This window comes from Nilaparvata lugens, chromosome 2, assembly GCF_014356525.2.
Source record: "Nilaparvata lugens isolate BPH chromosome 2, ASM1435652v1, whole genome shotgun sequence".
Classification (NCBI taxonomy): Eukaryota; Metazoa; Arthropoda; class Insecta; order Hemiptera; family Delphacidae; genus Nilaparvata; species Nilaparvata lugens.
Window position 1 is genome coordinate 7116780 of NC_052505.1, and position 15379 is coordinate 7132158.

Here is a 15379-nt window from a genome sequence, read left to right on the forward strand (position 1 = left end):
ACATTTTGATTAGTTGTCCTGAAATAATAATGTAACCACCAAGTTGGCTTGATTGGGAAACGATATTCATAACAATGTTAATACTTGTGGTGTCATTAGAGAAAAATATCATTATAAAAAAGTATCTTTGATCTTAACACATACTAACGACTTCGATAAAAATAACTAGGTTCAATTGAATAATATTTCAACGGAGTAGGATATCAGGGGCAAACAAAATTATTTGAATTATTGAAAAGTAATAAAACATCAGTACTGTCCACAAGACTGAACTGAATCCTTGGATTTCAAGACCAACACCACAAATGACAAAATTATGAGCAATTAACAGCTGACAAACCATTCCAAGCGAGTGTCCAACACCCTCCAATCTCAATCCAAATAGAAATATAGTGCAGATTAGATAAAGTGCGGAAATAATTATAGTAGTGAAGATAATTGAAAAATAATACGGTACCTTTCCTTGATTAGAAAAGAGGTATGACGGCTTTTAAAAGTATAAATAAATTTTGAGCTCACAAGTAATTCAATGAAAGCAGTAGTTTTTCATCACAAATAAATATTATTGTTTTGTAATGGATTGATGTTGGGTGTTTCATGGTAGAATACTGGTAAGATTTATGGTAGAGTAGTAATATCGTATGTAATATCATACGTATCTGAAAAATAATGAAAAGGGCAAGTAGTTAGTGATTGAATATTGGTTTACTATTCCCTGGAATTTTTGAATGCATTGGGTCAATAATGTTTTCATTGGATTGATTCATCATGTGTATTTAAAAAAAAACAGTTGAAAGAAAGGTTTTTCGTTTTACATTTTCACATAAAAATTATTATTATAAGAATATTATGTAATCCATGAAAGCCAACATTCCAAACTGAAAAAATATGAAAAATTAACAATTGGATGCAAGATTAAAATGATAGAAATCACAGAGAAAATATTAAAACTCAGGCCAAATTATTATTATTTAACTTATAACAGACCAGCTGGTCTTACCTTAGCATTTTCGTCAACAACAGAGCTCTGAAACAAATGGAATCCAATTAAAACCTTGGAGATTTCAGGCTTATGATTAACACTGGACCAGAACACTAGAACTGATCAATAAGGTTCAAGGTATGAAGGTGCCTTCACATGGTCAATCATATATATGTAAGCTGATTAACAGAATCAGGAAATTAGGTTCTCAATGAAACATTTTTTTATTTCCATACTTCTCCAGCCAAACTTACATCATCAACACAAATCCCATATCTTAATAATAATCAATAATCTATTGATAGGGTTAAGAATATTAAATCCATAATGTTGATTCAATAAAAAACACTTCACTAGAATGGGCTACTTTTTACAAATTATTTATTTTCCACATTTCAACTTGAAAATGGCCTGAGTTTGGTCGAAACTAGTCGTTGTCATTTTTCAAATAAAAAAGGGTGCTACAAGTTTTCGAATTGTTCTTATTCATTTGTTAATTCAATGTTTTTCGCGGATGATACCTACATCATTTTTTTTTCAATTTTGTGAACAATGGAAAGTGAGGGTGATTCGATGTAATGATCAAACGTCCATGCCTGCCGGCGGGGTTCGAACCCACTCAAGGGTGTAACGCCTTACTCGTCTCGGCTATCCTGGTCGATAATAATTGGGATTATGAGGTTTAATTGATGAAGAAAATCGATAAGACGATCGTCAATATCCTTTCAACCTTCTCAAATTGAACGATCAATAGCTTTCTATTTGAAAAATGTTGGACCTTGTACTTTGATGGTGGAAAAGACTACCCTAAGAAGATGTATAATTATGAATGGTCTCGATAAGTTCATCAAAGGATAAACACAGACATAGAAAATCATAATTTGACGGAATCAATGAGAGTTCATCAGACAACTCAAAGACGCGATAAGAGCGGGGGGACACATACATTGAGACAAATTTTACAGAGTGCCATTTTCCACCTCAAAATTGACCTGAAGAGAGCCAACGAGTTTGTCAAGAGTTATTTGCTTGATAGATATAAGCTGTCTTATCAGCAAAATCTAATTAAATCAACCATCACTGCCGTATGTTATGAGAATTATCAGTTTCTATAATCATTGGAAAAGCCAATGAGCATCATAGCCAAACTTACCTTCAGTTTTAAATGTGAATCATTAACAATAAATTACAGATGTTATTTTTGATATGGAATTCCGAAGTATATAACCTCAAATCCTCAAGGATTACAATAATGTAAACAGAATGAAGTACAGTCAAAGAATTTTGCATAACATGTTATACACTAATCCTTTTTTGGAATCAAGTCTCAACTGGAGGACATTTTCTAGTTCCGAACGATCTATGACTACGTATCAACAAGCATTTTAATGACAAAAAGCCTACAATAGCGAACAGCACACATTATCTAGTTACAAGTCGATTTCATCACGTGCAACCAAGATATTTGACGTGAAACACAAGCAGTAGACTACATAGTACAAAGCAATACACCTGTCACTATTTGATAAGTATCGGAGAAAAATCAGCACTTTCTAATGCGATATATGATGCCAATAAAATAACCATTATGTTAGGTCCTCAAAGGTTCCGACGCTCATATAGCAGTGAATAAACACGGCCAATCTATCTACTTAGCCTACTGCCTACCACCCAGTAGCTTTCACTTTTCCAGTTCGCCTTATTACCACCCGTTTAGTCACAGGCATACAAGCACACGCCATACTAATAAAACTAGAATCAAATTGAACTAAGGAAGAAACATAAACAACAACATTTTTCCAAACTTAATAAGATTGCTCATTGGTCAATGTTACCAGCAGTAGTGTATCTGAATCATCATGGGTTAAATAGGTTGTTTCAAACCTATTTATTCTCATTAATTCAATGAGAAATGTTCATTGATCATTATCAAGAAATTCAAATTGATTCTACTCATTCGGTAGAAGTAAAGTTTTACGGTAAGGTAAAGAGCAATCAATCTAATTGATCGTTTTTGTATCATCAACATATTGGTGTTGATAAAAATATAATTTAATTACACTTTGTGTAATTAAGTGTTGTCAAAAGGGATTGTATCATTGTATGTATTTTAGGCTATTTACTTCATTTGTATTAATATCTAATAGAGGCTCCATCTACATTGTACATATCTAGAGTAATATGAGAGATAGGAGGATGATATTAAATACACTGATGTCTTTAAAGAAAGATTCATCTTGTAATAAATTTCCTCTGAAGCTGAAGTTGTTTCAACAAACTTCGGGAGATAAAGCTTATTTTATGAAAATTTGAAAGTATCATACGGGTTATGAAATTTTATACGGGTTTAAATTATCTTTAAAATCATCTTAAAATAATATTTTCTTCAATATTGCACTTAATTGTTACTCAATAAACCTCATTAACAAGAAAAGTATTTTAACAAGAATTTGAAATGTATTGAATGAATACTCTCATTCTCATAAGGGATGATTGTATGTCATTGATTGTATATCATTGGATGTTTATTTTTTTATTTTTTCCCCCTTTTTGTGTAGTTGAGAAGTTGATATTGTGGTAATTTCTTAGTTTTTTTCATTCAGTATGTTTATTAGGCTATGTACTCGATTTGCATTTATTTATTTATTATGGCTTCATCTACATTACACATATCTAGAGTAATATAATAAGAGATGGGAGGATGATATTGAATACACTGATGTCTTGAGAGAAATAAATTTAGTGGAAGTGAATAAAACGATCAGTAGATTCAAACAAGGGTAACTTCCCCCTGATTTATCACAAGACGGGTCAATATGTTGTGGTAGGAGAAACAAATCAAAGAAAGAGAAAAGATTGTGCCAGGGCAAGATGATCAGGAGAAGAAACTAAGCCAAGAGAGCGGAAAAGAGTGTCCAGTGTCCAGATGAGGCCCAAATCCGATTAAGAAGTGATGCAATCGATGAGACGGGGGTGGGGTGGGGTGGATAGGGGGACCCGGGGTCGCATCACCCTTAACAGATCCAATTTGCGGTGATTACGGTGCGGTTATCATTTCCGGCAAACAGCCTACTACTGCAATGCTGCCCAATGGCCAATGCTCTCTTTCTTCAACTCCGCTCATCCGCAAATCAAGTTCGGCATCTTCAGTCAACAGCCCTCAATACCTTCCCTTTTTTTCTGACGACCTTACATCTCTGAACTACGGTTTATTCAGAATCCCAAAGAGTCTTTTTCCTCATAATTTTTGCCTGAACTGCAGTTTATTCACAAATCAAATAACTGGTTTCTTCATATTGGTTTGTTACAGTATATTTTAGAAAATTATTTCGTATAAGAGCAATGTTTCTCTTTCCTTGAATATGTTCAAAATGAAAGCTATGAATTCAATAAAATTTATCTGGGTAACTTCAATTTGTAAGGGACTAACTGTAATTGTAATATTATTGATTGTAAATTCATAATGAAGATCGGGTGAATGAATGAAATGAAATAACTTTTCTTAAATAACTCGATATTATTCGTTACAAGTGGTAGCCTAATTGAGTGGAATATTTCTAATCAATTTATTAATTTTCAAATTCAAAATTTAGAGTTTTCATGTTTATTTTGGCCTAATTTTTTATAAAAAGTAATTGTACACGTGAAATTCGAATCTTATCTTGGACTTTGCATCTATAAATTTGGATGAAAAATAGCACAAGGACTACCTTATTATTTTATCTACCAATGTTATTACATTAGTGTCAATTGCATTGTAAAAAAAAAATAAAAATAAAATGAGAATAATCAATTCTACAAGATATCATTTGCTGAATTGACAATATAATATTATATTGAATTTTTGTATCTTGGAATAGTTCTACAGCAATTTCAATGAAATTTCAAATTATTATAGATGATATTAGTTATTTGTATCTTGTAGTGAATCTATGACAATTTCAAGGAAATTTCAAATTCAATAATGGTTTTCTCAAATTAATACAATATTACTGGATCGTGGCCTGAGAAGTTCATGATTTTCCACAAGACATTCAATTTCTTCAAATCAGATATGATTATTAATGTTTTTACACACAATCAATTGAATAGAGTATATTCTGATATTCAATTCCACGAGATATCATTTGTAGAATTGGAAATAGTCTACCGCATATTTCATTCTTTCATAGTATACTAGTGAAGTTTTACGACATTTTGAATAGAGTTTAATTTCAAATTCATCAAGGGTATTTTTAATCTAAAAATATAGTTAATATAAAAAGGTAATCGATTCGAAAGGATGTGATATGGCATTATCCAATTCCCAATTAGATTGGAAATACCCTTGATGAATTTGAAATTAAATTCTATTAAAAATGTAGTAAAACTTCAGTAGAATACTATGAAAGAATTAAATATGCAGTAGACTAGAATAAATTTCATTCTGTTATCAGTATTGTATTTGCAATCTTATCGTACGAACTTTAACTTATGTATTTCATGTATTGTCTGGCTGGATTAAATCATTGAATCATTGATGATTGAAGCTTATGTAAAGCTCATGAAAAACAGTCCAATCGACAGGCAATGAAGAGTTAGTTGTTTGGAGTGCGCTATTGAGAGTGAACGTGGGAACGAGTGAAGACAAAAAGAGCCTACTATATTCTGGCCGTTTAAAGGCATAATAAGTGACGTGACGTGCCGAGAAGCTTCTGATGAACAATAGTGAGGCCGCCCCCGTCCCAATTAGCATGCCTTGGGTCGGTAATGAGCCAACCACCGCCTCCGTACAGTCAAGCGGGTCAACTAGCCATCAACAAGCCTCCCCCCCACCCCCTACAACTTCCACTAAACAATCAACATACCTCACACTATAGAAATAGTTTTAGGTTATAAGAAGACACTTCAAAACAGCTGCTAAATTCGCATGATTGTGGTAATATAAGTCACAAGCAAGTAATATAGCACAAGTCACATAAGTAACATATTATTTCAAGTATTTTTAATACAAAGAATTAATAGTACCTTTATTTTATTTTTAGACATAACTAGTTCCGGCTCAACTAGCTATAATCAAGTGTCAATAGTTTCAAGTATTCTGTATTCTTTTATACAATGAAGCACAGATCGGGAGAGAAAAACTAAGAATATCTTGTAATATTTCTCTCCCAAATTTAGGTAACATTAAAAGTCGAAAATGAGGTTAGGCCTATGTCTTCTAGATAACAAAATTTTCAGTCCAAAAATTCTGTATGAATTTATGTTTAGCGCGTTAAAGCAAGTCCAAATATTGCGGTAGTATGAAATAGTAAACACGTTAGGTATCATAATCATAATGTGTCTATTAGGGGCGAGTAGTTGGAACTTTGTAGGCTGAAGGAACCAATGATTATACAGATCACAGCAAAGCGAAATAAATTCAATGTAATCAAAGAGTTTTATATATTTTTTTTAAATGGAGGAACCAAATTAATTAAAATAAACATGTGGAAATTCGGTTGCAGGTTTATCAGATTTTCAAGTTTTATTCAATTGAGCTGTATCGTTGTATTAACCAACTATCCACCAGCTATCTCTCTTTTGAGAGATGACGTTTTCGAATAATCCGTCAAGATTATCTTCTTTTCTGTATTATTGTCATCCACAGAAAAAATACTGTAACGTTTGAAATTACTATCTGATTATTCAAGTTTGATCAAGTATTGAAATCTACACTGTTCTTCATTCGAGAAAAATCTCCTACATTTCCATTCGATCCATTCAAGTACAGTACATTCATTCAATATTTTTCATACTGAACTGAGGAAAAGTGTCAGAGTATGGCCAACTATGACAGAGGATTACTATTCATCGTCACATTATACTATTAAGCTCTAAATGATCTATGAATAATTAATAACTTAATATTTTCTTCCCTCAAAGAACCAAGCAATCTCTTATTTCCTCCTAAAAAATTCAATGAATGACGCGAAGTGTGAAGAAAGATAGAATAAGAAAAGAGAATGTGGAGTTTCATTTGTGCCACCTAGTAAGAAACGGTATTTGGAATGCAAATGATTCGTGTTTATAAATCGTAAAATGGAATGGAAAAGTTTTACTTTCCCAGAAAGTTGCCTACATTGGCTGAGATACAACGCTGAAAGATGTAATAATATCATGAAATGCAAACTTTGTAACTACTCTTTAACGGCAACAACTTCTTTTGCAAATGTTGCAATAAAATCAACATTGCCAGGACACTATATTTTCTCAACAACTAAACGAATCTCAATAAAAATGACAGTGTATTTTGTACAGATATTACATCTCATCATAATATTGTAGAATTTATAGCTTGGGTTCAGAACAACAATTACAAACCAACGATAAAATTGATATTTGTTAATAATTCTGCAAGATGTTTCTGAGTTAATTAGAAATGAGAACACAGCAGAATACTAAATCAATGGACAGAAGCGTAACAGGGAAGAAGTTAAAAGGCATATGTCATTGATTACTCATGTTTTCGTCAACTATACGCCGTATAATGTAGTTGAATATTTTATCAGGGCAAGCTTGAACCCTAACAATGACATCGACCGATTGCAAGCCTTGATGGCATCTCGCCCCCTGCATCTTCACAATCGCGTTGTCAAGCCTCGCCAGAGATCAGATCGACCCCAACAAACCATCTTTGACAATTTGAATGACAATAACAGCCTGTCTATTGATCTGCCATCATTTCCCCTCTCCCTACTGCTTCCCTGTTCCATCATACTACTGCAAACATTCACAACATACGCATCTATACCTTTATTGTATTGTTTTGTTAGTATTGTACTGTAGTTTAGTTCTGTAAGCAACCACATATTGCTTCAACCGTTCCACTGGAGCACTGATCCATTTCAATTATTGTTACAGCTGCCTGTAATTACAGGGAAAAGCTATTGGTGTTTCAATTTTTTGCCTGTATTTGTTGCAATTGTATTAGCTGATTGAACCCATTTCAAACATATTTTTAAAAAAGAATCATAATTCCCAACAATAATTTAATAGAGTGATTGGATTGTCTTACAACTATCACAATGGAGAAAAGATACATAACCAATGATTTCATGTTCTATGCACCATCACCTCGCACCATCCCTAATTCTTTCATCGTATGACACCCTTCTTAAAACATCAGTAGAAATTATTAAGATGGGAATACATCGAAACCTTTCTGAATCAAAACTATCTTAATTCAAATAATCGTGGATTGAAAATAAATGAAAATTAAACTGATTACTCAGTTGATTACATTCACAACACGTTTAAGATAATAAAAGAGTCCAATGAGTGCAACCCTAATTAATTGTAATTTCAACCGTGCTCTGTCAATAAAGATTATTGAGAACCTAGTAGTCATGATCAACATCAACAGAATATAAAATAATTATTACAAACTAGTTGAAAATAGGAACGGACAATAGGAAAATATGAGAGAATAGGATAGGAAACTAATGGATGTGAACTAATGGTTTTTTGCTATCGTTATGATCATAATGAGTCTAGTGCTGGACGCCACTATCAGTATATAATACTTTAATATCAACAAATACCAGAGCATACCATTTTTTAACAGATCCTATAAGTGGCCAACCTAAACTACAATTACTGAATATTCCAGTTTTGATTTTCAACGAAAAATACTACAATTTACTGGAAAGGATCGAAAAACAAATTCCATCTGTATGTACAATAAAATCGATCAGGATCTTGGAATATGAACATTCCTTGTACTATAAAACCATACTAGCATTAAATTAAAGAGTCGATTCAGTAGAATCCATGAATAAAGCAGCAGGACGCTGCGCAGTCCTTTCCTTTGCGATCAAATAGGGGTGAAAGAGGTTTCTCCCCTTAAAAGGAAAATCGCACTTTGGCTGCGAATAATGTACATTGTGTGCCTGTGTGTGTGTGTGTGTGTGTGTGTTAAGAGTGCGCCGTGTTTATTAATGCTCAGATAGTGAATGCGTATGTAAAATGCAAGGCTACGTCTGAAAAGAAGGCTTGAATAAACAATGCACTGTGAGATATGTGCAATCGGAATGAGCAGAAACAGATTAGGAGATGCAAATACTTTGGAGAATAAGGAGTGCATTTCAGTGTTACATTATCGGAACACAGCAACACCATCAGAAAAGCAATCTTTCAGCTTCCTTCAGGTTGAGGCCAGCAGCATTAATCGATTGATCGAAATGCTCTCTCACTGATACAGCCACCAACCACCAGTCTAGTTACCATCAATAAACAATTCGGAAACTTCCAATGACGCTGCATTACACTACATAAAACGGCTCAACACCATTAACCAACAAATCAGCAAGCAGGATATGATTACATACATTGGAATAATGTACTTGAATTACGAGTGATTAGTTCATGAAAATGTCATACCAGAGACATATAATTCGGATTTGCTTAAATATTTTAATCACTTGTGGATTATTTCAGTATTCAGAGTTATATGAACAGCAGTTGATTCTTATGCTTACGTTGATCATTCGATTTTTAAAATTACAGTATTAAGCTTTACTTGTATAATATCAAACAGGATCTTGAAATATGAACATTCCTTGTACTATAAAACCATACTAGCATTAAATTAAAAAGTCGATTCAGTAAATTCCATGACGCTTATTAATCGAGATTGACAATGGTGTAATAACCGAAACCGGTCTTTCTAAGTATCAATAAATCTATTATCTGATATGTGGTTTTTGACAATTTCTTAGCCTTTTTCATTTAATTACTTGTATAACTTGATAATCAATGAAAGCGTTCAATCAACCTGATGAGTTTCTTAGCTTGATGATTTCAAGAAAACAAAATATTTCTAAAGCTTAGTTAAGTGAACTAACCATCTCAACTGAAACTATTATTGAGAGAAAATACTGATGTACAGCATCTCATTTCTTACATTCTAAATTACCTTGACGCAATGAACACCAGAAGAGCACTCACCTGGAAAAAATAAGTAAATTAAATCAAATTGTATAATAAATTTTACTGAATTTTATTTATTATTACTATCATATCTAACCTATAAAGCTACCATCTTTATCAATTCAACGTGTGAAATGGTATGCCCTTCCTGGATGATATTTAACCACAAGTAGTCTGCAAGTTAGCTAGCGTTTGATACATTGATGCTCATAATAATATGTGATGTGGAAAGCAAATAGGGACCAGTTGTCTCAAAAAATCAAATTTGAGATATCATTTTTCCTCAATAAAGGAGACTTCAAAGAACAATAAAAAAAAATCAGATTCATATCTTGAAAAATCTGGTGTGGTACACTCACACAACTTTCCTTGCTCATATTTCAAACTACGATCAGACTTTTGTATATGTGTATATATAATTGTTTTCAGAGTACTTTTTCCTTTGTGTAAATTGTGAAATTCGATGATTTTTTCAGTCGTCATTTTTTTAAAGTCGTCAAAACAGCTGTTCTACAGATGAAATATCTCGACTATGTGTTCTTTTTATGAACTGCTCTACCTACCTACCTCATGCACGAGAAGGAGGTTACAAAGTCCATTTCTCAAGGATGGGTTGGACCCCCCATTAGTTTCCCAGAAAGGAGACTCATGCCAGTTAATAGAGCTGATAAATAACTATACAGAGTATGAATTTGAAAAAAATCGATCAAGTTATTTTGAGAAAATCGTGAAAAACATGTTTTTTTAGTAATTATCCGCCATTTTTCTCAAGTATATTACGGAGCTCCTGCAATTTTCTCAGAAATGGGACTCATGTCAGTTGGTAGGGCTTATAAATAGCTATCCATGGTATGAATTTGAAGAAAATCGTTAGAGCCGTTTTCGAGAAAACCGTGAATAACATGGTTTTTTAGTGATTATCCGCCATTTTTCAAAAGAATATTACGGAGCTCCTGCAATTTTCCCAGAAATGAGACTCATGTCAGTTGATAGGGCTTATAAATAGCTATCCATGGTATTAATTTGAAGAAAATCGTTAGAGCCGTTTTCGAGAAAACCGTGAAAAACATGGTTTTTTAGTAATTTTCCCCCCTTTTCCCGCCATTTTGAATTCAATTTTATTGAATTTCTTATTGTCAGATCCTCATGGTATAAGGACCTTAAGTTTAAAATTTCAAGTCAATCGGTTGATTAGGAATGGAGTTATCGTGTTCACAGACATACACACATACACACACAGACCAACACCCAAAAATCATGTTTTTGTACTCAGGGGACCTTGAAACGTATAGAAAACTTGAAATTAGGGTACCTTAATTTTTTTGGAAAGCAATACTTTCCTTACCTATGGTAGTAGGGCAAGGAAAGTAAAAATGACTGAGTTATGCCTATTCAAACATAAAAACAGGGCAATGTTATAACTCCATAACGACAACTGTTCCCTTTTCTGCAACATTACATGTGTTCATATAATCGACTGTTCATATAGTCGACGTAAAAGTCGACTTTTCAATCGATTCTGATCAACAAAGGAGATGTTACTGCATGACAATCGATTGAAAGCTCGAAATCGATATTTTTGACCCTAATCTCTATTATTGTCTACCCTGAACATTTTACTCTTCCAACAACTGGCCCCTTTCCGCTTTCCATATCACATATTATTTGCTTAATAATATAGTGTATTAAATGTCATTACTTTGGGAATAAAGTATAATTTACAAACTACATATTTTAGTAATAGAATACAACTTTTGAAGTTTTCAATATAGTTCACACGATTAAATTGATATCCTCCAGAACACACCGAGTTCTCACACCACCGTACAAAAGCACAAAATAGGTGGGTTTGTTTGATGAGTGAAAACGAAGGTAGACGCCCTCGTCATTGAATAGAGGAGGATCAGGTACATCACTTGAATAGATTCGCACAGGGATGAGTAGAAAAAATCGAGTAGCAGGGGCGAGGAGCAGCACCCCTATTACGGGGGAGCCGAGTTATTGACAAGTGAATCGACGGAATGAATGAGAGGATGGATGGATGAATGACAACGGCAATGATGGAAGCCGGTGGAGGTTGAAGAATTTCCGAAAATATAATGGAACAGCCCCACATTTTGCACGAGTCGTGCACAACGATGATGAAGAGAACGTCAAAACAGCAGCCAGCCCCACCGACCCCTTTCAAAGTATACATCATCCTTCCAATGTCTCGAACTTTAATCCCGGATCACAGGAACTCCGCCCAACTCCTTCTTCATTTTCTGCTAAGAATTTCCTTCCTCACAGCCGCCACCCTTCCTCCTCCTACTACATCAAACTCGTGTTGTAAGTTAATCAAGTGTTTTGCCAACTTTGCCAGCCAACCATCTACTGTGTTGCCGCCATTCGCAAACTTCACCTGCTCCTCCCCACCCCCTGCCGAGCCACGTTTGTTCAACTTTGGCATTCCGCTAAATTTCGCGGCAAATGTGATTTTTCAAAGATTATAATGCTCTAAAAGCTCACCGCCGACAAAGTGTCACAACCAGAAAATATCGGAAAGCTCAAAGGATTCATGGTTGAATGCTAGAAGCTCTTGCAAGTGAAAACTAATGGAAATTGCCGACCACCTTCCCAATCTTCAAAGTAAGTTATCTAGTTATTAAAACTGGATAAGTTTGTGATTTTCTGCGAACTACTTACTATTAGTTCCTCACCACTATGTATTCCAATACGGAATAATCAATGTCTAATTTCTCTTTTGAAGCTATTGAAATTTCCTACAACTTGATTACCCTCATACAATCAAATGGTAGGTATTGATTGATATAACTCTAATACGGAATAACCAATGTCTAATTTCTCTTTTGAAGCTATTGGAAATTCCTACAACTTGACTACCCTCATACAATCAAATGGTAGAACAAAGTATTGGTTAATATAGCAATGAAGAAAATCGTTTTGAATACATTAGCCTTGTACCTAATATAATTGATTTATCTTTCAAAAGAGAACTAACTTTTCCAGTCAAAATTTATCGACGAGCATAACCTATTGGATATGTTTACATTAGGCGTAGGTAGACTGCGAACATTGTGCGGGGGTCAATGATACTAGCTATGAAATAGGCTAGTCCCCATAAAGTCGATCTATATTGGATGAGATGCAAACAATGTAAGCCACTTCTCAACATGCACGATACGACGTACGACCATAGAGCACTGCTAGTTGAATTAGCTATGCACTTTGAATGTCTTGTGGATATTTTATGGACGCTTACCGACAACTTCCCCATTCCATTCCATTCACTCACTCATACTACACACTACACACGCCCTTCTATTACACACACTCATACAAGCTCCAGTTCTCTTTCTCTGCACATCAGTCCATCTCTCTCTGTCGCAGCAGGATATTAAAAACGCGTCGTCGATAAAATGCTGGAACCTCGAGGCTTGGGGAGGAAGAGTTGAGGGGTGGAATGGGGAGAGAGAAAGGAAAAAGAGGGAAACCAGGGGAGCGAAGCTTCCAGTGCATTATCCCGGACTCTGCCGTTCTCGCTTCTACTCAGTGCAGACAAACCAACCTTACCTCTTTACAAAAAAAACCTCGGTCCAAGAATATTAAACTCAAAATCCAATACCAGCGCAACCCAAATAAATTTGTACAAGCCCCGAAACCTAAGCCAGCGGCCGTCCCGCTCCCAACATCCCTCCACAAACCGAGAGGAGAAGAGAGAGCTTCCTTTTTAATCAAACGCAAAGAAACACAACAAACCGGAAAACCTCACAGAGAGACGCTCCTCAATTTTCAACCCCTATTACTCGTTCTTAATGGTTGCTGCCACTGTGCTCTCTCACTCACTGGCAATGACGACGACATTCTTATTCCCAGATATCTCCAACAACACTAGATGTACAGATGACGTTTTTATCTTTCAATCTACAAGAATGTGAAAAAACCCAGTTCTTTCAGAGAATATTCATTTTAGTTGAGACCTTTCATAGATTAATTCTTCCTTAATTTCATAATTTTTTTCAACCATCAAGTTTATTATAGTATAGTCTCATTATAGTTGAGACCTTTCATAGATTAATTCTTCCTTAATTTCATAATTATTTTTTCATCCACCAAGTTCCGAGATTGAACCGGGCACATTTTGAATAAGGATAATTTTACTCTAATTGAGACCAAAACCTGCATGGAAGGGAGAGATACAGTTTTTGAAAAATCAAAATTTCGATCGATTTGAAATCTCAATAATAGTTTGTCCAGGTTTGTACCTTGACCATTCTATCAACTGTCGGGCTGCAATTTTATAGATTAGGATGTAATCGTGTAGTAATTTTATCAAATTTTTCACTTTAATCCTAACTGAATTCGCTGGAAATAGTAACCTGACCAATTACAAATTTCTATTACGAATTATTCAGTCAGGAAAATTCAATAGTTCAGGTAGTGGATTATTTGAATTATTATTAGATTTTTCTTATGATAGAATTAATAGCGAACTTCAAGGTCATCTGCCTCAGCGAATTGCTGAATTCGTGTGGTAATTCACAGTAAAATCTGGTGGCTTTCATTGAAATAGTATCCTAAAGAATTATAAATTTAATTATTTGTAATTGAAATTAGTTATAAAGATGAATTGGATGTAGAGAAGAAGGTAGGAAGATTCCAAATGATTTGTGGAAGTATCAGTAGGACATTGGGAAAGAAAGCTACCACAAGCACGATAATGAAATTTTATAAGACAATGGCAGCTCCACTACTACTCTATGGTAGTGAATTGTGGGTAACATCAAAGCCACGTGAGAGTAAAGTGCAGGCAGCTGAGATGAGATTTCTTCGCAGAACTAAGGGCTGTGACAGAAGAGATCACATCAGGAATGAGGATATACGGAAAGAGCTGAATATCTTCTGCCTGAATGAGAGAGTTGCATCTTATCGTCAGCAATGGAAAGAGCATGTGGAACGAATGTCAGCTGATAGGCTTCCTCAAAGAATTTTCAAGTATAAACCGGTAGGCAAAAGAGACATAGGCAGGCCACGAAAAAGATGGCAATGATCATTATATTTATTATAAAATGAAAACAGTAGATTGTAGTGATGCTTATGATGATATTACATTAGATTATATTGGTGTTATTAATTTATAGATTTTATTTATTTTTTTTTTATTCTAATTACAAGCTGAATGTGAGTCGGAGCAGGCAATAGCCTAATCCCTGATTGAAAGAAGAAGAAGAAGATTATTTTGTAATAATCGTTTGCGACCTATTCAGATGAAAGTTGTCAGATTTATTTTTTGTGGATTATTTAGGAATTGGATTGCCACCCTGCGGCGTTCTACCGACTGTCCGGCATTGTTAATATTTTTAATTGCAGGTAAGGTTGGTCCAGGACCTAATGCAATACCACAGAACATAACTAGAATTTTGGTGAAAATACTTCAGCTGGCAAATA

General features: G+C 34.4%; 1 protein-coding gene across 7 annotated transcripts in view; it reads right to left on the reverse strand.

The window, feature by feature from the left end:
- Window positions 1–15379, reverse strand: part of LOC111047051 (protein pangolin, isoforms A/H/I/S) — a 307983-nt gene that overhangs the window by 115772 nt on the left and 176832 nt on the right. For 4 of the 7 annotated variants that reach the window (XM_039420443.1, XM_039420447.1, XM_039420448.1 and 1 more), the window contains one exon: window positions 1001–1027. The exons of the other annotated variants lie outside the window; for them this stretch is intronic. In XM_039420443.1, coding sequence (XP_039276377.1) covers window positions 1001–1027 — 27 coding nt within the window. The remainder of the gene's footprint in view (window positions 1–1000; window positions 1028–15379) is intronic. 7 annotated transcript variants of the gene reach the window in all.